We start from the raw sequence: 23005 nt of genomic DNA on the forward strand, positions 1-23005 counted from the left end.
CCCGTCTGATTTTTAACATTCTTCTATAGCACCTCATTTCAAAAGCTTCTAATCTTTTCTTCTCAGATACTCCGATCGTCCAATTTTCACTTCCATATAAAGCGACGCTCCAAACATATACTTTCAAAAATCTTTTCCTGACATTTAAATTAATTTTTGATGTAAACAAATTATATTTCTTACTGAAGGCTCGTTTTGCTTATGCTATTCGGCATTTTATATCGCTCCTGCTTCGTCCATCTTTAGTAATTCTTCTTCCCAAATAACAAAATTCTTCTACCTCCATTATCTTTTCTCCTCCTATTTTCACATTCAGCGGTCCATCTTTGTTATTTCTACTACATTTCATTACTTTTGTTTTGTTCTTGTTTATTTTCACGCGATAGTTCTTGCGTAGGACTTCATCTATGCCGTTCATTGTTTCCTCTAAATCCTTTTTACTCTCGGCTAGAATTACTATATCATCAGCAAATCGTAGCATCTTTATCTTTTCACCTTGTACTGTTACTCCGAATCTAAATTGTTCTTTAACATCATTAACTGCTAGTTCCATGTAAAGATTAAAAAGTAACGGAGATAGGGAATATCCTAGTCGGACTCACTTTCTTATTACGGCTTCTTTCTTATGTTCTTCAATTATTACTGTTGCTGTTTGGTTCCTGTACATGTTAGCAATTGTTCTTCTATCTCTGTATATGAACCCTAATTTTTTTAAAATGCTGAACATTTTATTCCAGTCTACGTTATCGAATGCCTTTTCTAGGTCTATAAACGCCAAGTATGTTGGTTTGTTTTTCTTTAATCTTCCTTCTACTATTAATCTGCGGCCTAAAATTGCTTCCCTTGTCCCTATACTTTTCCTGAAACCAAATTGGTCTTCTCCTAACACTTCTTCCACTCTACTCTCAATTCTTCTGTATAGAATTCTAGTTAAGATTTTTGATGCATGACTAGTTAAACTAATTGTTCTGTATTCTTCACATTTTTCTGCCCCTGCTTTCTTTAGTATCATGACTATAACACTTTTTTGAAGTCTGACGGAACTTCCCCCTTTTCATAAATATTACACACCAGTTTGTGTAATCTATCAATCGCTTCCTCACCTGCACTGTACAGTAATTCTACAGGTATTCCGTCTATTCCAGGAGCCTTTCTGCCATTTAAATCTTTTAATGCTCTCTTAAATTCAGATCTCAGTATTGTTTCTCCCATTTCATCCTCCTCTTCTTCCTCTAAACACCAATTTCTAATTCATTTCCTCCGTATAACTCTTCAATATATTCCACCCATCTATCGACTTTACCTTTCGTATATATATTGGTGTACCATCTTTGTTTAACACGTTATTAGATTTTAATTTATGTACCCCAAAATTTTCCTTAACTTTCCTGTATGCTCCGTCTATTTTACCAATGTTCATTTCTCTTTCCACTTCTGAACACTTTTCTTTAATCCACTCTTCTTTCGCCAGTTTGCACTTCCTGTTTATAGCAATTCTTAACGGCCGATAGTTCCTTTTACTTTCTTCATCACTAGCATTCTTATAATTTCTACGTTCATCCATCAGCTGCAATATATCGTCTGAAACCCAAGGTTTTCTACCAGTTCTCTTTTTTCCGCCTAAGTTTGCTTCTGCTGATTTAAGAATTTCCTTTTTAACATTCTCCCATTTTTCTTCTACATTTTCTACCTTATCTTTTTTACTCAGACCTCTTGCGATGTCCTCCTCAAAAATCTTCTTTACCACCTCTTCCTCAAGCTTCTCTAAATTCCACCGATTCATCTGACACCTTTTCTGCAGGTTTTTAAACCCCAATCTACATTTTATTTTCACCAAATTATGGTCGCTATCAATGTCTGCTCCCGAATAAGTTTTGTAGTCAACGAGTTGATTTGGTTTGAAAGACTTAGTCTTTAAAACGTTTATGAATATCTAGACCGGTAAAAAGTCTTATTTCACTTTGGGTTCTGAAAGCTGTGGAAACTTATGGTACAATACTCTCCTTCTTTAGATAGAGCCTTTACAAATTGTTTTGTCCATCCCAGTTTGATGTGAAATGAAGGTAAATGGACTTTCTGTGAATCAACCAAACTTTTCCGTTTTATATTTTTGCTTCCAGGTTCTAATAATACGTTACATGGCCATTCATTTCCGGTCCAATGTTCTTTCTTGTCCTGGCTGTCCTATTCACACAAAAAGCAAGGATATTTGGTTTATCCTTCCTGCTGCCGAAGAAGAATAGTAATTACTTTTAGGTCACCGTGTAGACAGAACTAATTCTAAATTCTAGCAGCATTCTTTCAGACACACAGAGTGTCCTGCCGGCGCTGAAGCATATTTGTTCCATTATGAAGAATAGCTCTGAGACTTCTTTTGAATAAGTCAATAAACAGCCTCCCTTCATTCACATCAAAGTTTATGTTCAATTGCACCATTACACCGTGAACATTGTTACAATAAATTAATCTTCCATCTTCAGAAAAGTACGGAGTAAAAATTTTTTCTCTGTTTCTGTACCACGATAAAGTATTGCCAGGGGCCAGTAAGTTTTTTTTAAATTTAATCTAGATTCTAAAAGTTCTGTTGAATTTTTAGGAAGACTTAAATCTGTGACCGAGTCATTCGGTTCACGCTATGAAAAAAGTTACGGTTCAGAACTACCAGAAATAAAATCATCATTGTTATCGTCATCATCTTGCGACTCTGTTTCAGAGTTGTTCAATATATCTTCTAGTTTTTCTGGAACTGAAGGTACAGGTATACCACGGCCATTAAGTATAGCGCATATTACCGAATAACAATTTGGATACGCAATTTCTTTCTTACTTTTTAGATTGAACCCTTGTACATTACAAAAACAAAAGTAGCAATCATCACTGTAATTTAGTGTTTCTCTCCAGATTATCGGTATTCTAAACCGGAAAGACGTTTTCATACCTTTTGTCCATTTACGTAACTCTTCTACACAAGTAGAACAAACTGTATAAGGGGCCCACATTTTATCCCGGTTACCAAGTTTTACCCCAAAATAGGGGTAGTACATTTTTACAAAATCTGTAATATTTCTTTACCGTTTCTTCACCACAAACTCCCCGAAAATGTAACAGAAAGTATTAGATGAATTAACTCAATCCCTTGAAGCCATTTTGGAATATAAAAACACAAGGACGGCGTAAATAAAATAACTTCAAAAAATGAAAGAAAACTAAAACACTTACAAGGTTTAGAAAACTATTTAACATTAGACAAATTTTTCAACACAATGTTCCAATTGCAACTGATTTATTTTTATTTCAGTAGAGTAAAGGGGAGAAGGAAGAGCGAGCCATCACCTTAGCTAATAGCTAGACAAAAATGACTCATGAAGTTACTTTAATTAATCATATTACATCATCTTATTAGTCGCTCATCTTACTGTATCAAACCAAAATTATGAACGGTACTTGTATTCATTCCATATAACCAAACTAATAATAAAGTATTCAAAAAATTAACATGCCTAATTTTTTATTCAATGTCTAATAAATGAAATATATTGATTAATGATTTTGAGAATATTAAACTATTGATTTAGTGAAAAAATGTGACGTGATGGAAGTTTTTGACTATTTTTCCTGAAACCAGCACACAAAAATCTATAAGAATCAGTTTTTAGTTTTCAAACAACTTTTCCATTGTTGACCTGTGTTATCATTAAAATAATATATAATTAAATTTAAATGAACAATTTGTATCTATAATTTTAAAAAGAATTGTTTTTATATATTTTATAAACATATTATATATATTGATAATTTAAATCTAATTGCTTATCTTTAGTGGTTTGAAGTGAGAGTTTAAATCCTAACTTGAATAATATTTAATCATTTAAATTATTTATTTAATAACAGCTGTCTACTTTCTTCTAATGCGATATCAAAAACAACCGTTTAAGTTTTTATACCTTTTAATTCTTTACTTAACATATTAAATATTCTGGGTCCTTTAATTTAAAAGTAAGATTAATTAAAAGTTTCTTATATACTCAAGGAATGATATGGCTGCCAAACACACTTCTTTTATTACACATATATTTCTTATTTGTATTCACTACTTCTGTTGAAAAACATTCTTACATTTTCCATAAACAAACATTTCAACAGCAATATGTTAAATCTTTTTTAAATTGTTAAAGTTAATCATGCTAAACATTGTTAATCATTGTTAAAGTTAATCATTTAAACAGCTGTCATTTTTAAACAAATTTTGTTTTCATTTTCTTTTTTCTAACAATATTTTTTTGTACAACTTCTATGCTAGATACATTCTAAGCTAGCACAATGTAGCTAGCGTAGAAGTTGGATTACATGTAATCTAATGTTGGTCAACATTGTATTACATGTTGACTGACATGTAATACAATACCGAAAATAAAATTTTATCAGAGTATTGTAAACACTATTAATACATTTTGATGTGAATATTTTCTCGATTTATAAAATTTTATAAATTTATTTATTCATTATTTCTCCTCTCCTCATTTTTATATAATTTCATAGCTACATTATATTTTATACAACAAAAAATTCTATATAGACTTAATTGTACTGACAAACGTTATTAGTTTCTAATATATCTAGTTCTAACGTAATTTATTGTTACAGTTTCTTTTAAAGGTGAAGAGAAATCGGGTATGGGAGTTACCATCAGATTATTTTAATTATATTAAATGAATAAAAATAATACATAACTTAAATATAATTTCAATACATGTTATTCCATTTTAAATCAGAATCGACCGATAAGTCGAAATACTTAACAAAACCGGTTTGAAGATATACATGAACATATATTGTGGTAAAGAAAATATATGAAATTTAACAGTCGGTCACCTCATTTCCATAAAATCATCATACAGTTTATAATATTGTATTTAAAATTAATTTCCTCTAATTAAGAGAATCTTATTTAAGGATCCTCATTTATTTTTGTAAACACATCGTTTTGTCATCAGCTGCATTTGCTGATGACAAAGCGCTTTGTAATTTTCATTGGATAAATCACTGATAAAAATTAGAAATAAGATTGCTGAAAGCATCATTCCTTATGAGAGCCAAATGTTTATTTTGAAAGAAGGAACCTTGATCTCTGATTTGATAAATAATTATAAATAAACACTAGGTAATTTTTTTTAAGTTAATATTTTGTTTTCTTAACCTGACATCTATTACATGTTAAACATGTAAAATGAATAAGGAGGAGAAATTTTTTGTGAAAATTAAATCTTTTGCTTAGTACTGTAAAATAACAATAAGATAATAATTTAATTTATAAGATGATTTTTTTGGTTTTGCAACTTTCAGTTTCAAATAGAATCTTTCAGAACAAATTCAAATCATTCATATTAAAATACTTAATTATATTCATTTTTAAAATATATTTCAACAATTGATACGTTTTAAGATTTAAATATTTAACAATTTTTAAATTAATAGTACTAAGGAATTTTAAAATGCGCATATAAGTTTTTTTAAAAACCTCCTATTCAATTTGATATCTACTTCATGAATTTGAAAAAAGTTGGAACTCTGCTTGGAAAAATATTGTCTAATATCTACTACTCTGATTCCTTCAAGTTGCTATAAAGTCCTTGGCCGCTTACATGAATGAAATGAATTAATACCTATTCTATAAGAACTAATACAGCTAGCTGTTTCAAGTGGGCACAAACAAACTTACCTAAACACAATATCATCTTCCTGGAGTAATTTAGTAAAAATAACTATATTCATTAAACAAGATTAGTTTTAAAAAATAAATATAAATACGAAGGTCTATTAGAAAGCTCTCGGCCTGAAAAAATTTTTTTTGGTACAATTTCACATGCTTTCACCCATTGTTTGGACTCATTTTTGGTCTCTGGTGTGTAATAGTCAATCTGTATTTCTGCTATTGTCAAAAAAGATGAAAGAAACTCAGTGGAATTGCATTTAAAAATAAGTCTAAACATGCTTGAAAAGCGTTGTCAAATGTTAACAAATATGGCACCTGGTTGGAAAACATTTTCATATCCAAAACATCGTGTAAAATGTAGTGGACACAGTCTAAGGAGATGTTTGTAATCTCAGCAAGCTCATGTACCTGCGATTGGCAATCATCTAATATGGCAACATGAATTTTTGTGACAATTTCATCAGTTGCAGAGGTTTTTGGGTGCCCTGAGCATTCATTATCTTTAATAGATTTATGACAATGTTAAAATTCAGTAGCCTACTTTTTTACCAAGGAAAAGAATCCTTTAAAATGGAATCTAATTCTTTTTGTGCGTTCATCATGATTATAGTTTTTAAAACTTTATCACAGTTTGAACTTCAATTTTATCTATTTTTCAGAAAATGTCAAAACTTGTTCGTTTTACTCTATCCCCATGAACAAGCAACTGGATGCACATGTCTGAAAATTTGCATCATGCCATCTAAAGGATAACACTAGCCAAATATAGTCATTTGGTCACACTTAAGCCATCTCCGTATCAGACCGAGATCTTTCTGAACCAACCTTATATAGAATTTCAATATGTAGTGCTAACTTACTTCTGACCAAGATGGAATATTCACAGGTTTTAATTCATAAACTGAATTGTAAAATTCAATTTCTTCAGAACCAAAATCTTGCATCGGACGTAAAATTTTTATAATTTTATCACGACTGTCACAGAAACCCTGAAAATAATCTTCTTAGATATAAAACACAAAAGTAAATGCATATAGAATACAGATGCGGATTTAACCAAAATTTATTCTAGAATGTTCCTTAATACTTAGATAAAAAATATTTTTTTAAAACTACACATGTTTATTGCATCCTAGTTTAGAGATGAGCTGTGTTTAAATTGGAGTAGAACAGCTAATCAGTTCTGAGCACATAAGGTACAATCTATTTTACATGCATTCTTCAAATATTTTTTCCCAAGCAGGCTAAAAACATGAATTATGCAATTGCCTGTGCAATGGTGACATGTCAAAATTGTTCCATATGTCATATCAGCATCATTGAACATACACAAACTGTAAACAAGAACGTTACAGAAAAATCTTATCATATTAACTACGCTGACAGATTGTATAATAAAATTCATGTTAGTTGATTCAAATGGAAGTTTAAAGTAATCTGTAAGCGAAGACAATGTATTATTGAGAATATATGTTGTACAGATGTTAAAATAAAAATATTAAAAGGCACAACAAAGAAAGGGGTGGATAAATCTGGCAAACAAAATAGATATGTAAAAAAAAAAAATTACCCAGAAATATACAATTGACAAAAAAATCATAGAGAATCTATTTTTATAGAATTTGTAAATAAATAAAAAATGTACAATCTACCATGTAAATGACATTGTTGGGATCCCAGAGTACATTTTATTATGTTTTTTATGTGAAGATATATAAATAATATGAATAAATGATCAAGCTAAGTGAAGAAAAAATTTCATCAAATGAACATAAAATAACAGCAAGATAAAATAAATTTTTAATGATCATTTTAATGCATTTTCATTACTTTTTATTTGTAAGTTTTTATATTAATTTGTTGGAGATATTAGTATGAATTAGTTTAACAATAACTCTTATACTTTATTTAATTTTTAAAATCTTCTACAACTGTATAGTTGTAAATGTATTTAAAATATTTTAAGGCAGATAGCTTTGTTTTCACTTCTAATCATATTTCACTTAATGTTTTTGTTAACAATTTATTACACCAACACTCATTTTTATCTAAATGATTTTAAGTATAATTAAGGTAATAAAACAAAGAACACTGTATCTATGAACACGGTGAATGTAAATAAGAACATATTTTAAAAAAAGCAGCTTTATTGACAATGAATAAAGAAAAGTGTTTACAGAGTGAATGTACCCTGTATAAGATAGTACCTCAAATGTTAATTCAGAGACGATATTTCATGGGAGTACATAAATACATAGTATACAGGGCCAGCCCAAGTTCATCATGAAAGATGTAAGCACACATTATCATTCAACCAACGCCTTGTTGGTTGACTGATTTTGCAAAATCAGAATGCTTTCATTTACTTTCCTTTTTGTTTTAATTCGAATATATATACATTTGAATATTATCATGCAGTTAATGCACATTTCACTTCAACCAATCCAAGGCAAGGACAGCTGCTTTGAGTCAATTACTAAGCTTGCAGGTAGCTACCGCCGACTAGTGAGAAAAGTACAAGCTATACATTTTGGTTGTGCTTATGCCGTGATAGCACTGAAATGAAAAAAGCACGTGGTGAAGCAGAAAGATTGAGAAACCTTGCACAGGACTGAATATGTGCTACTAATATTTGCTCAGGGCATCGATACATCAACAGTGTTATGAGTATTATGAAGAAATGTAGTTGTCCAACCTTGTGCGAGATTGCAAAATACCATCTAATGTGATGCATGAATATAGAATTGTAAGATTCCTGCTATTCCTACCGATGCTGTATATTATATAAAATGTATATTGTCTCTGAAAGGTTAAGACGAGATATCTCAATTTTTGATGATTTTATTAATAGCGCTACGTATCTTGTACAGAAATTCACTTTACCTGCCCTACAGAAGACCATATAACACCATCTAACATGATGCATACATATAAAATATCAGGATTCCCACTATCCTTACCTACTTGCTGGATGGCAGAACATTTTTTTGTCAATTTTCAGACCAACTTTTTGCCTAAAAACTTTTTCCACATCATCGTACCACTGCGAAAAGCAGCTGCGTTGATTACAAGATTTATTTGAATCGGATTAATAAGAAAAAAGTTATGTGCAAACAAACATTAAAAAAAAAATGTCAACTACATAATCTCTTTTTTGAAGGCAGTAAAAAGTAAATTGTAAGTACATACATTTTAATTAATTTATTTATGTATTATGTTATTCTACAATTCTTGTAGTGTTTCTACGTTTTTTATAATATTGATTCGCAACATGACTAGTAGAGATAGAGATGCAAGAAGAAAATATATGTGCGACTGATAAATTGAAGAAAAAAGAAAGAGAGAAGAATTTGTGGAAAAACAGAGGAACTCCCTTCTTTTAAAAACCAAAAATACAACAAACTGAAGAAATGCATAATTCACACTTAATGGAAGATCAATCTTGCAGAAATTAAATTATGCCTTGTGACATCTACGAAAACAATCCCGATTATCATAAAGCCAGCACTTGTCTTAATGAAGAGGAAAGTGTTGATGGGAAAACTGAAGAATGGGAAGATAATCATGAAGTAGAGGGAAACATACAGATAGAGTATTTTTTGTCGGCTCAAACATGGAATAAGTTGAATTATTCTGAGGATTGCAGCTTCAAGAGAATCAACAAGATTATAAAAATGAAAATGTCAGTATCAATGATTCTGGTACTTGGCCTGAGATTATAACCAACAAATTTAAATTGGCTACATCATATAAAATAGCATGGTACAAGTAAAAAACTACGACTTTCCAAAAGATAAAAGTAACAGAAGTGTCTCTGAAAATTATTATTTAAAAAAATTTACAGATGGGGAACATCAAGAACGAAGATGGTTACTCTACTCAAACTACAAAGGTGCCACATTGTGTTGTTTGTACAAGTTATTCTCTTCAAATACAACTTTATGTTCAACTGGACTTAACGATTGGGTACATTTAAGTTTGCAATTACAAAGTCATGAAAGATCAGAATATCATTTACAAGCTACATACAAATTGTTACAACTTGAAAATAATTTAAAACTGGGAAACACTATTGATAAATAACATGAAAAAATAATTAAAAATGAAACAAAGCATTTGTTAACAAATAGTGGCTGCAATTTTATATTTATCAGAACATAAGTTGGCATTCATGGGAAGTAGCGATGCATTATACAAACCACACAACAGTAATTTCCTAAGTCTCATAAAATTACTTGTAAGTTCTGACCCGATCATGAAACAACATTTGAATCGCTGCATAGAATAAGCATTGTATTCCTATTTATCTTATAGAATTCAAGATGAACTGATTTCTTTCTGCTTTGGCTAAAAAAGTTAGAAAGGAAATAATAAATTTAGTTTAGAAAACAAAATATTTCACAATTTTATTACACTGCACTCCAGATGTAAGCCATCAAGAACAATTTTCTGTTATTTTAATGTATGTTAATGTAGATGTAAAGTTATGTACGAGGATAAATCAAATGTAAATTGAAATCTTTGTTTTATAATTTATTGAAGGATAATAAAAATACATACTCACAATATTATTTTTCTGCGTAATTTCCTCTTTTGGAAACACATTTTTCCCGCTTTTTATTTCCACTATTGTAAAATGAAGGTGGGCAAGACATCAACCAATTGTGCACGAACACTTCAACAGCAGCATTGTCTTCAAATTTCTGTCCTTAAAGTGCTCTTTTAGTGGCCCAAACATTTTTTTGGGCCACTAAAAGAGAGACTTATCACCCTGTGATTATCATTTGATAATCACAAGGTGATAAGTCTGGACTGTGTGGAGGGTGCTCCCGTGTAGTCCATTCTGGGGTGTAATGGTGCAATCAAGTTTCATCACAGGTTATGATTCAATGCAAAAAAAGTTCTCCTTCAGCTTTGTAATGACTCAACAACCGCTGGCACCCCTCGGCCAAAGGTTTCTGACCTTTGGTGAGAAGACAAGGGGCCCATCATGCTGTCACTTTTTTAAATCCAAGATCGTCAGTAATGATTGCCTGAGCACTGCCGTAGCTTATTTTTATCTCAGAAGCAATTTCTGCAATTCTTAATCGATGGTCGTCCTTGATAAGGTAACGAACCAAGAGAACATTTTCAGCAGTAGCACTTGTCCTTGGGCGACATTGGTGACTTCATTTTCAATTGGTTCTCATCCTGCCAAAAACTGATTATGCCAATCATACATTTGAGTCTTTTTAAGCGTGTTGTCCCTGAACTGTGCCTGAAGTCTTCTCAAAATTTTGGATAATTTCACACCATCTGCCATAAAAAATTTAATAATAATACATTGTGCAACACACAATGATACCTCCTGCTCTGACACTGATACTGACTATAAAAAAGTAGTGAGCTGGCTTTCTAAGATTACTATCCCCTCCATGCATCCCTAAGTACAATACTGAGAACCCATGCCCCTTTCTATTTGCTGTGCGTCAACGACAATGAAAATTCCAGTTTATTTGATTCACGCTCGTAAGTATAGACCAATGATTTATTTGTTTTAAAACAGTAAAAGACTTACCAGGAAAGGGGTTATCAGCTAAAACTGAAAGCATATTAGAAAAGAAGGAATTAGATTTACAATACTGTAGAGGACAGGGGTACAATAACAGAGCCAATATGAGAGGTATAAATAAAGACATGCAATTATCCTGCAAAGAATTTCAAAGCACCGTATATGTCCTGAGGAAGTCATAATTTGAATTTAGTTCTTGGAGACATTTCGAAATCATCTTCTGCAAATTCATTTTTTGAAATTTACAAATCTATACAATATTTTTGCGGGTTCTGTAATATGCTGGGATATATTAAAAGAGCACATCAAACATGGTATTCCAAAACCAGTGTCAGAAATGAGGTGGGAATATCACATTGATAGTGTGAAATCAGTTAGATAGCAAATAACACAATTTTCTCTAGCTTTGAAATACCTTTTTGAACATACCAATGACAGTGACATGAAATGAAATCCAAAATCTAATCCAATTGAAAATAAATTTACTTCATTTGAATTTTTATTAAGTATGTTATTTGGTACGATATATCAATGAAGTAAATATTGCGAGAAAGATATTTCAAAATTCCAATATAGATATCGCTACTGTAAAATTCACATTTAAAAGGCCTTTTAAATTTTTTTAAAAAGTGTCGTCAATTGGGATTCAAATCTTTGTTAATAACTGAAGAATTGAAAGTGACACCTGAACTTAATAATCAAAGAACTGTATAAAAAACAAAACAATTTTGTTTTTTGGAGGAACAAGCAGCCGATTTCATCTGGTGAAGAATATTTCCAAATACAATATTCTTTTAGTCATAATCGATAGTGTGATTATTTCTTTTAAGAAAAAATTCTAAATTTATCATGAACATGAGACATCTTAATTATTTATCATTTTCATGTACTCCTTATAATACCAATTTGTGCAATGTAGTAAATAGAAAAATATAGTAAATTATTTGTCGTACAAAATTTGTTTCTAGGCTCTGCAAGACAACTTTGCACTGGGCTGCTTTTGTTTGGGCCAGCCCTGATAGTATACATACTCGAATCTACTTTACTCTTATAACCAAGAATGTCATTTGATAAATTCTTATACAAGGAACTAAAAAAAAAATTACAACAAAATAAAAATGGCAATTCTATTATTATAGTTTCATAACTCGGTTTAATTTTAGTAATTACAAGTTGAATACTTAATGTTCAATCATTTTAAAAATTATTGGCACACATACAATGTCAAATGGCAACTGTGCTCCTCTTCCTAAGGAAATATTTGATAATAGCTTTGAAGCTGTGTTGACAAGTGTCTCTGCAGTAAGAATTTTATTGCAACCTAAATCAGATGCAATTTTCAAAAGAAAATTATTCCTGAAAAACAAAATAAAATTATATTCATTAAAATAATTTTTTGTGAAAAATTTATATAATGATACATCATATTTATACATAATTACAGAAATTTAATAATCCTTCACCTTGCAAACCGACATATCAAATGAAGAATTATACAGAGTGATTCAAACAAACGGGAAATTTTGAAAGTTGTGTTGGTAGCCTTGGGCGATTGGTTCCACTTGATAAGTGGCACCAGCCTCTCTAACCTAACCTGCCATTTATTTGTCATGGATCCTTGAAGTGGTGCGCAGGGTGCATTTGCTATCAAAGCGTTTTACAAAAACAATGACAGTGTGGAGGGAGCGTGTAGAGTATTTCGCCGTCATTTTAATCTGGGACGGCACGACCGTGTTCCATCAGCACGTGCAATTAAAACATGGATATCTAATTTTGAGGAAACTGGTTCGGCAATGAAAAAGAAACTTCCAGACCGAACACATCCGAACACCACAGAATGTTCAAGCTTTACAAGATGCTGCTGTCACACGAAGTCCACATCGATCAATCCGTCGTCTCTCAGCATCTTTACAATTGCATAGTTCAAGTGTTCGAAGAATGTTAGTGAAGGATTTGTAATTCCATCCATACAAGTTGCAGATCGTCCAGGAACTGAAACCGAACGATGCAGTTGTGCGAGCACAATTCTGTAATGTAATGCTTCAGAAGATAAATGATAACAAAGAGTTTGTTCACTGTGGATGTCAGACGAAGCACATTTCCACCTCAGTAGATTTGTTAACAAGCAAAATTTCAGATACTGGGCACAAGAAAATCCTACGCAGCTACACCAGCGTCCGTTACACAGCAAGAAAGTGACCGAGTGGTGTGCTATGTCGTCTTACGGTGTTATAGGCCCTTATTTTTTTGAGGATGACAACGGTCTTGCGATTACAGTGACGTCGGCTTGTTGCGTAGCCGTGCTTGAAACCTTTGTTGTGGAACAACAAAAGAGATTTCCACCGATTCTTAACACAACCTGGTTTCAACAAGACGGAGCAACGTCACATACTGCACGAATCATCTTTAAAAAATAAACTAAAATGTATGTATCCTAAAATGGCAACATTTGTACAATTACATGAAATAAAATTAATTTTCTAAAAAAAGTTTTCATTAACGTTATTTAATTTTTTAATTTCTTTGAATCAGCCTGTATTTACTGTATTATGCATCAACGATATTTTATTTAGCCTATATTTACATTTTAGAAAGCAACAAAATATTAATAAGACAAATAATCTTCATACAACAGTGTTTATTTGTTGAAAACATATTTTTAAACAGCATGAGATATTCCAAATGTAGTGGAACTATCATATAGTTACAGAATGCATTCTTGTATCTTACACTGGACCAAATTTGAAATTGATGATTTGTAACTACACACATTACAGTTACATTATGTTTAAAACAACAGCTAATTTTTTTTTTTTAATTCTATATAAAATATTAAAGAGTAAATATGATTCTGAAAAATCATTTCTACAAATATCCTCAACAAGAAGATATTCTAAATCTACAATAAATTGTACAAGAATTTTAATAAATATTATAAAAATATGTACAAGGAATGGCTGATATATAATATAAGTGACAGGTGCTGCCATCTTGTATTTTCAATCCTCTAATACTAAAATTTCAAAACTCATTGACCCACACCCTCTCATTTTTTGTTAGTGTCCATGGTTACAAAGTCAAGTATGCCTGCTATTTCAATGCGTCTAAAACAACATATAATATTCAAATATTTAACACTAGAAAAAGCAAACAGTTAGTGACATCTATCATCAACAAAACTTGGATATATCATTACGAAAATAAAAATGGCAGAGCACAGAATACTAGCACTATGGTTCATACAATTAAATAAATTAAAGAAAAACCCTTTGTAAAAAACGTCTCTTGACAGCGATGTTAATAAGAGATGTTAAAACACATAAGATGTGTGTGTCATGTTCAATAATCCATAAAGTCTATAATTCTGCAACACAGTAATGCTCATCTGTTCACATCACATCTGCTGAGAAGTTCAAATTCGTACATATTCCACACCCTTCATACTTAGCAGATTTTACACATACATACTTTGTAATTTTCATATCTTCTGCAATTAAAGAGGGATACCAAGGTATTCATTTCATCAGGATGTGCTGTAGGAGGAGTGAGGTTAAGGATCAAGAAAAGACCACTAGCATTTTTCATTGATTGAATAAGAAAACGGAATGATTCACTGTTGGGAGATATGTTAGCTGTAAATGGCGAGTAAGCAGAAAAAATAAATGTAAGTTTTGTTACAAATAAGGTGTACTTTTATGCCATATTTGTTTCATTTGTGAGTTATGAGCAACTGTGCATAACATTTCAACTACTCCTTGTAGTTAAAATAATGATTATACGAAAAACATGTTTTATTATACCAGCTATGGTTATTGAATAGTAATATTAGTAATTAAAAAAAAAAAAAATGTTAATAAATTCTATAATTACCGTAATTTTATGAGTATATCTTCCTTTGATGTTGGACACTTAATCTTTGAAAACATATTATATAACTCAGAATCTGATGTTATTGGTAACTCAATATTTAAATCATAATAGGTTTTATCGTTAGTATAAAATATACATTCAATATTGGCAGTATAACTGTTAAAATTAAACCGTTTCAAAATATCAGTTATTTTTCGTAATACACTGCGTCGATTTTCAATAGATCTGTTAAATGCAGCTCCTTCTAAAAATTAAAATTTTTAAAAATTATTTCTATTATAACTAATGAAATTAACCAAATTAATAATAAATAAATGCTAGTAATGTAGATTTATTGATATCACTAAAAGTACCATTAACTAATTAAAATAATGAAATGTTATTGTTTAATATTTTTATAATGAATAAGGCTGTAAAGGTTTATTTTTTGATGATCACGATTATATAATTCTATTAAGTTTTTCATGTACAACAAATATAATACTTTTTGACAAACTGACATGTTATTATAAGAATGCAATTAAAAAATAAATTTTAGTTTTTGATTTTAATTTTATTTTGCAGGTAAATCTAATCTTTTATTTCATACATATCTTTATCGAGTATATGTTGTAGCAAATGATTTGGGAATTACTTTGTTTTTTATGATTATGGTCACCTCTTTGGTAGAGAGGTAGGGTCTTTCTCTGTCTCTCTACCTTTATCCAGGTTCAAGTCCTAGTCAGGAATGGTATTTTTTAAATGCTACTAACATTCATTATCATCCACCCCAATAACTGTCATTAGGCATCATCCTGTTGATGTATGAGTAAATAAATAAATTTAAAAAAAATATTACTGAAATTGAAATAACATCAAAATAAAATAGCGTGTATTAAAAATATTTAAGAAAATTTTCATGTAAAAAATTAACTGCTAATAAACAGGAAAGTTCCATTTTATATTCATACAAATATAAAATGAAAATAAATTACAAATATAACATAATAAAATTATTGTATTAACTATATACAAAATGAACATATGTTTGAAATTAAATATTATAGTAGTGAAAAGGATGTATGCTATAAAAATATAGCAGTGAAAAGGATTACAAGTATGCTATAGCCAAATGATGTAATCTAGCACCTCATGAACTTCACAAACTCTCTAACTACACAATTTTTGTAATTTAATAACTTAATCAAAAATTACAGTATTCATCTAGAAATATTTTAGTGTCTTCATGAAGTGTCAGCAACTGGATTGATACACTACATGAACTGTCATATTGATGTTAGATAAATTTTTATGGCATATATCCAACCTATTTCAGATATTTCCAGAAGAATAATAAGGTGTTTGAATTGTTGATGTAACATGAAGAAACACCAGAGAAAATACAATAATAGGCATATCTGTTGATATAAAAGAAAGATTTAAATAATAGAAAATTATTTGTATCGCTGTACTTAAATTGTAATAAACATAAGACTACCGGGTGATTCAAAAAGACTTCAGAACTTTAAAATTATAAAAAAATTTATTTTGATAACTTATAGATTCAGTTGAGGTCTCATTTCACAGCAAAACATCAAATTTTGATTCAAGAAGTTCATCAGTACCAAATTCAGCCACCAGTGTTGTTAAAAATGGATACATTGTGTTATTGGTGCAGAACACGTTCGCTGTGTGTTTTGATTTCACAATATGCAGTCTGGAACTGGAGTTCAACATAACTTTTGTAGAGAGTAAGGTAGAAATCCTCATAGTAGGTGTACAATTTACTCTTGGCACCAAACGTTCATCGAGATAGGTTGTTCTGTTTAACATAAAAAATAACCACGATGTACACAAGTTCCTGAAGCTGCTGTGGAACTCAGAGAAAGCTTTGCACACAGTCTAAAGAAATCAATTCGACATGTGTCACGTTAGAATGGAATACCATAAGCTATATTTTGGTGGATATTACGTAAACGATTGTACTTGAAGCTGTATTAAGTAACTGTGATTCAACACATTACAGATGATGACAAGATGCATGGAATTCACGCATTTGGTGTACAGAAATTCCACATCGGCTACAAGTCTCCTCTGCACGGACAAAAAGCGGGTGTTTGACATGTAATTTCACGTAGGCGAATTTTTATGAAATTTTTTCACGACGCAGAGAACAGTGAGCACTACCTAGAGAAGGTGCAACAATTTGTAAACATTATACCTGTAGACCGGCTAGAGTATATGCGGTTTCAGCAGGACGATGCTACGGTTCATACAGCCAACACTATGATTTTCTTGGATCAGTGTTTTCATGGACAAGTGTCGAAGGAGTTGTGGACCCCTTGGTCTCCTGATTTGTCCCCTCCTGACTTTTTCTTGTGGGGGGTTAACTTAAGGATACTGCTTACAAAACTCATTCTCACACCATTCTTTAATTGGAGACCGGAATTGAACGATGTGTCGCTCCAATTCCTCAGCAAACGTTACAAAGAGCACGCAATGTCGTATTCACTTATGTGAATCGCATAATGGAGGCCACTTTCAACAACTATTGTAACTTACTCATTTTCCCACAAGGTTGCATCATTTTTTGAACACCGGTTATTTGACTCAAGGAGTCATGAAACGTCAAGATTCAAGAAAAAGGTGCTTCCAAAAATATGTGTATATGTTTTACTTTCTATTTCACACAATATCTTGGTAAATGTAGACTTCAAAATTCAGTAAAATGTGATTTACAGCATATACATATATATATATATGCAGATTCTAATTAATTTTTTTTTAACCGCCAAACGATGGAGAGATACAGTGATAGAGGGTTCATACCTCAATAAAAATCTCTGAAGGTATTTTTTAATATTCTCTTTTCAATCAATTATTTCTCAGTTTGTAAAGTTAAGCACATGCACAGGGTGGGGCTAGATTACTAGACCGGTGATTGGCATTTTGGTTCAACGCTGCACTATTATCAGTATCGACAGACCCCTAGGTAGAATTATAGCTAATCTTCCCTCAACTATTACTAAAACTGGTACAAGAAAAATTGTTAAGAGATAATTTTTGTTTATCCTCATGTAATTTTTGAGGTTGAATTCAAATATGTGCTCAGATTTTCAGAAAAGACTTCAAATTTTTTTTTGTAATTCACTTGTAAAAAATTAGATTGTTAAAATTAATTTTTTTCTTCTAAAGACTCAGTACAATAAACCCCTGATTATCTGAACGGCTACTGTGCGTACAGAGGTGTACTCGTAATACCGTGCTACTGTGTCTATTAGATTCTGAACGATGCTTTATTGCTCTTAATTTCCTAGAAGACTATAAAACAAAATAATACATTACGTAATTCTTAGAATAATGATATGACACAGGACACCACGCAATCTGTACTGTGCATTTATAATTTGTGTACGCCTAATCTTCATGAAAAAAAATCTAGTAGGTACAGGTTTTAATAAACAAATTGTGTATAAATTATCTCTGCTAACAAACATTCTGTAGGAATGTTTTCATTTACAGGGAATGAAAACCGATAATAGGTTTTTTGTTTGACGATTCAGAAGTTCATTACAGACCGGATAACAGTCGATTTTAAGTCAGTCATATTGCCTAGTCAGTCATGGCTCTTGTCCATGATATTTATAACACTTTATGACACTTATCAATAGAAACTTTTAAAGCGAGTGACGGATGGCTATGGCGTTTCCGAAACCACCACAGAATTAGCGATGTTAAATTGCATGGTGAAGCCTTAAGTGCAGAAAAATAAAGCGTAGCTCCATTTCGGGGAAAACTTCATCAAATAATTATCAAGGAAGGGTATACGGAATCACAAATGTACAATGGCGACGAGACAGGCTTATTCTGGAAAACTCTACCCGAAAACGCTCAGGCTTTTAAAAATGAAAAACGCACACCCGGTTTAAAAAACGAAGCAAATACGACATACTTTCCGCCTAATACAAAGAAAACGAGAAAGAATAAATACATCCAACCAACCAACCACATGTGTTGCTTCAAATGGTGCACACTGCATAACAATATGGAGTAAAATGTAGTTAGGTCTACCTATAAACTAATAATGACTGTAATACTACATTTCAACTATCACTATTTAATGCTGTAATAGAAGTAATTGTAATTGAGCGGTTGTGTAGGAATAAAACATGGTTATACGATAGAAAGATTATATGGTTATATGAGCCAGACTGGCTCATAATATCCAACTGATTACTGTGTTGGCTGCTATGTACACACACTATTTCTCTTTTTAAATATTTAATTTATAAGTAGTAGTAAATACTTTTACAAACTGTATTTCTATACAGCTGTTTTATCTTATTTGCAAAAAGGCCCTTGTTCATATCAACATTTTATTGAAAGTTTTATCAATATATTACATAATACACCTTATTTTACTTTTTTCCCCAAGATTTCATATCATTTCAAAACAAAACTGAAGTAAATTATTATATATTGTAATCACATTATATCTCACAATTAGATCATACGGGGTATACAAGTACTAAGTAGGGTTAATAAGTATTTAAAAATGTAGAGGAATTTCTTCCCTTTTGATAGCTCTGTAATAAATTTCTTACGTATCATCACCACCTGATATTCTGCCTAGCAGCAGGACCCTTATGCCAATGCTGTCTGCATTTATTTCTCTACAAAGACTTTTCCTTCTTTCCCATATAGTTTCTAATCTTCATCTCATTTAAAAGCTTTATTCTTATTTTTCTTCACTTCCTTTCTCCTTCTACTAACCCGTTTGATGCAGTTGTCAAGATTCCACTTTCTCTAATTACATAACCGGTTTCCTTTTCTTTTGTGTACTGCCCGCATAAATGTTCTTTTTTCTTTAATCGTGTTTGTTACTTCTTCAATCCTCACATTAACTGTCCATCTTACTTTCTTCATATCCACATCTCATAATCCTCAATCCAGTCCTTCTTCCTTATCCTTATCTCCCACGTTTCACTTCCGTACAACCAGATGCCCATACATAGCATCTGGCTAACCTCTCTTGAATCTAAGTCCAGACTTTTACTACGTAGTAATATCCTCTTCTACTAAGCACTTCCTTTGCCATCGCTATCTTTCCTTACTTCCTTCCTTACTTCCATTGCTCTCTTTCAATCCTTTCTCATCATAGTCCTCAAATAAGTGTAATCCTTAAGTTTTTTTTATTCTTCCTTCACTTGTCCTTACCGTTAAATATTCTTTGTGAGTTTACTTCTATTACTTTAGTTTTTCCTATATTTATTTTCATTCTAAAACCTTTCATTCCTTCCTCCAGGGTTGTTAACAATCTTTTTTATTTAAGATTTTCTCCCATCTGATTCTATCAAATCATATAATATCATATCATTTCTACACATAACTTTTAACTTTTTAATTAAAAAAAATAAATGATTTTCATAAAAGACTGAAGTCTTTTATTTATTGTCCTCGTATTTCTTATTGGATTGTAATATTATAAAGATACAAAACCTTACATCATAAAAAATTCAAAGAATTATCGCATGAAAATTCTAGAAAAATGATTTTAAAACTACATCACACATACCGCATTATGCCTTCTACAGAATCTAATCTACAATCAGAATAGTTTTTAAACAAAATATTCTTTTAAACACAAGTATATAATACTTTTATGATACTCCTTTTTTATTGTGTTTCAACAAGTTTTCCATTTTCAGAAAATAACACACACGTTTGTTGTCAACCATTTTATTTTCTTTCAAAAATTATATACCAAAACAGCTGACAACACAGTTGTAGTTGTAGCTACAACTGTAGATCATTTCTGTTGCCCAGCTTACATACACAACTTAATTTAAAATATTTATAATTTTATTTGAATATAATATTTTTTCGTTGATATTTAATTCATGTGGCTGTGGCTGTACTAAAGGCGATGGTCAGCACTAACTAAACTAATGAAATTTCACAAATTACACACCAGTACCGAATCAACCAGGCAATCAAGTTCAAGACCCAGCCAGACTGAGTAACTTTTTTACAGTTTAAACATTATTCATTTATTTAATTCCACCGCTCACCTGAGATGTCACAACATAGCAGATGACTACAACAGCTGTATGTCAGTGCTACCAGTCTTTGAAATATTAACTAAATAATTAATATTTAAAATGTAAAAAATAATTTGGTTGCAACCCTGTAGAATTTCAAATTTCTTGGTCCAAGAGGACAAGGGAAAAGAAAATTCCAAGATGGTGGACTGCAACACTAGCGCTTGTTATGGTGACAGGGATACTATTTTCACAGTAGGCTCACTTAGTCACTAGTTTAGAGCATTTTTTTGGGGTGGAGGTGTGATTTTGCAAATATTGTTATTTTTAATTGTCAACAAATGTGTCTAAGAAAAATATGACCTTAATTAGGCAAAATCTCAAGATACTGAGGATGACTTTGCTCTGTAGCCTCAACTCCTTGACCTTTTTAGTTAAAAATTTAATGGCATCAATGCCCCATATATAAAAGTAATCTCACAAAGTGTGGTCAAAGTTGGTCCAGCAGTTCTAGAGGTATAAAGCGATTTAGAAGCCAACATCGAACACATGTATATAAACGAACATAACATCTGAAAATTTCCATCCAGATTTTTTGTTTTTAGGGTTCCTTAGGTGTCAAAACATCAAGATCCGGTGAAAACCACAGTGCCCAAATCAGATCGGTTATAATACTATCCCTTCAAGAGCTGCAACTCTAGAAAAAAATATATTTGGGAAGGTAAAATATGTTCTTTTTTTAAATATGTTCTAAAAATATATATACATTTAAAAAAAATATACAGTCAAATAAAAAAGGGTAATAACAGAGCTACTAAATTAGTTATGATAATTCGCAGAAAAATATTATACTAAAAAATAATTGATCTTTAAATTACTGTAGTAAAATTTGAAATTATGATACAAATATAGTTTCTGTTGAAACAGATCCCAGTAAAAACACTACATGATGAATGCACTGAATTTTGAATATTGATAATAAGGCATATCAATAACGTCATGGAGTTTTTGCCTATATGTGATGATCTCACAACTTCTAATGTGATGATCTTCCATTAATTGTTAATGTGAGAAAAAAGCAATAAGATCAGAATTTATTTTAGATTTTTAAGTTTTGGATAACAGTAATGCAAGAAACCTTACTTCTTTTCCTTGGCATTGACGACTTTCTTCTTAATTTTCTCCATTTGTTCCCAAATAGGTAGAACTTTATTGGGTTTTCCAACATAGTAAGCATCTAATTTCTTAAAGAATCTAAACCTGTCTATAATCACTGCTAGTGGAGTATTATTATTATATGTTGTTTACAACTCTGCTCAATCATACTAATATTAAGATAAATATTTACAATTAAAATATTTTAAACTATAAGAACTATACAATTTGTAAAATAAAAAAACAAACAAAAACTCAACAATTTGCACAAGGTTTGAGTAAATACTGATCAAAAATAGCATGCATGTTTTATCTTGCACCCTTCAACAAGTATCAAACCTCAGCTTAACAGTTTACAGTATTTTTAATTTCAATTAGAATGATGCTGCAATATATCATCTGTCAACCTCATTGCAAGTGTTTAATATTTCTAGATGGATACTATAAATTTCAATTTACTGAGCACGTGTCGACGTCATGAATTACAGATGTGTCCAGTTTGATATTTAGACACTTTACAAAACGTTGAATTATGGTATGACATATAAACATAATATTTTGTCAGAGGCCTCTTTTATTTCTAAATATTCTGAACTGCTAAGAATTGCAGCATTATAAATGAAGTTTAAATAGTACAGTATACAGTAATCTTTTTTCTTAAAATTTATTATTTTCTTAATAATTATAACGGATGCA

General features: G+C 31.0%; 1 protein-coding gene across 4 annotated transcripts in view; it reads right to left on the reverse strand.

Annotated features, from left to right (window-relative positions):
- Ctu2 (Cytosolic thiouridylase subunit 2) overlaps positions 1-23005 on the reverse strand; it is a 56681-nt gene that overhangs the window by 23851 nt on the left and 9825 nt on the right. For all 4 annotated transcript variants that reach the window (XM_075359347.1, XM_075359350.1, XM_075359348.1 and 1 more), the window contains exons 4-6: positions 15135-15378; positions 12485-12620; positions 6574-6702 (exon numbers count right to left, since the gene is read on the reverse strand). In XM_075359347.1, the coding sequence (XP_075215462.1) occupies positions 6574-6702; positions 12485-12620; positions 15135-15378 (509 nt within the window). The remainder of the gene's footprint in view (positions 1-6573; positions 6703-12484; positions 12621-15134; positions 15379-23005) is intronic.

The sequence above is a fragment of the Lycorma delicatula genome, chromosome 3, assembly GCF_047948215.1.
Source record: "Lycorma delicatula isolate Av1 chromosome 3, ASM4794821v1, whole genome shotgun sequence".
NCBI lineage: Eukaryota > Metazoa > Arthropoda > Insecta > Hemiptera > Fulgoridae > Lycorma > Lycorma delicatula.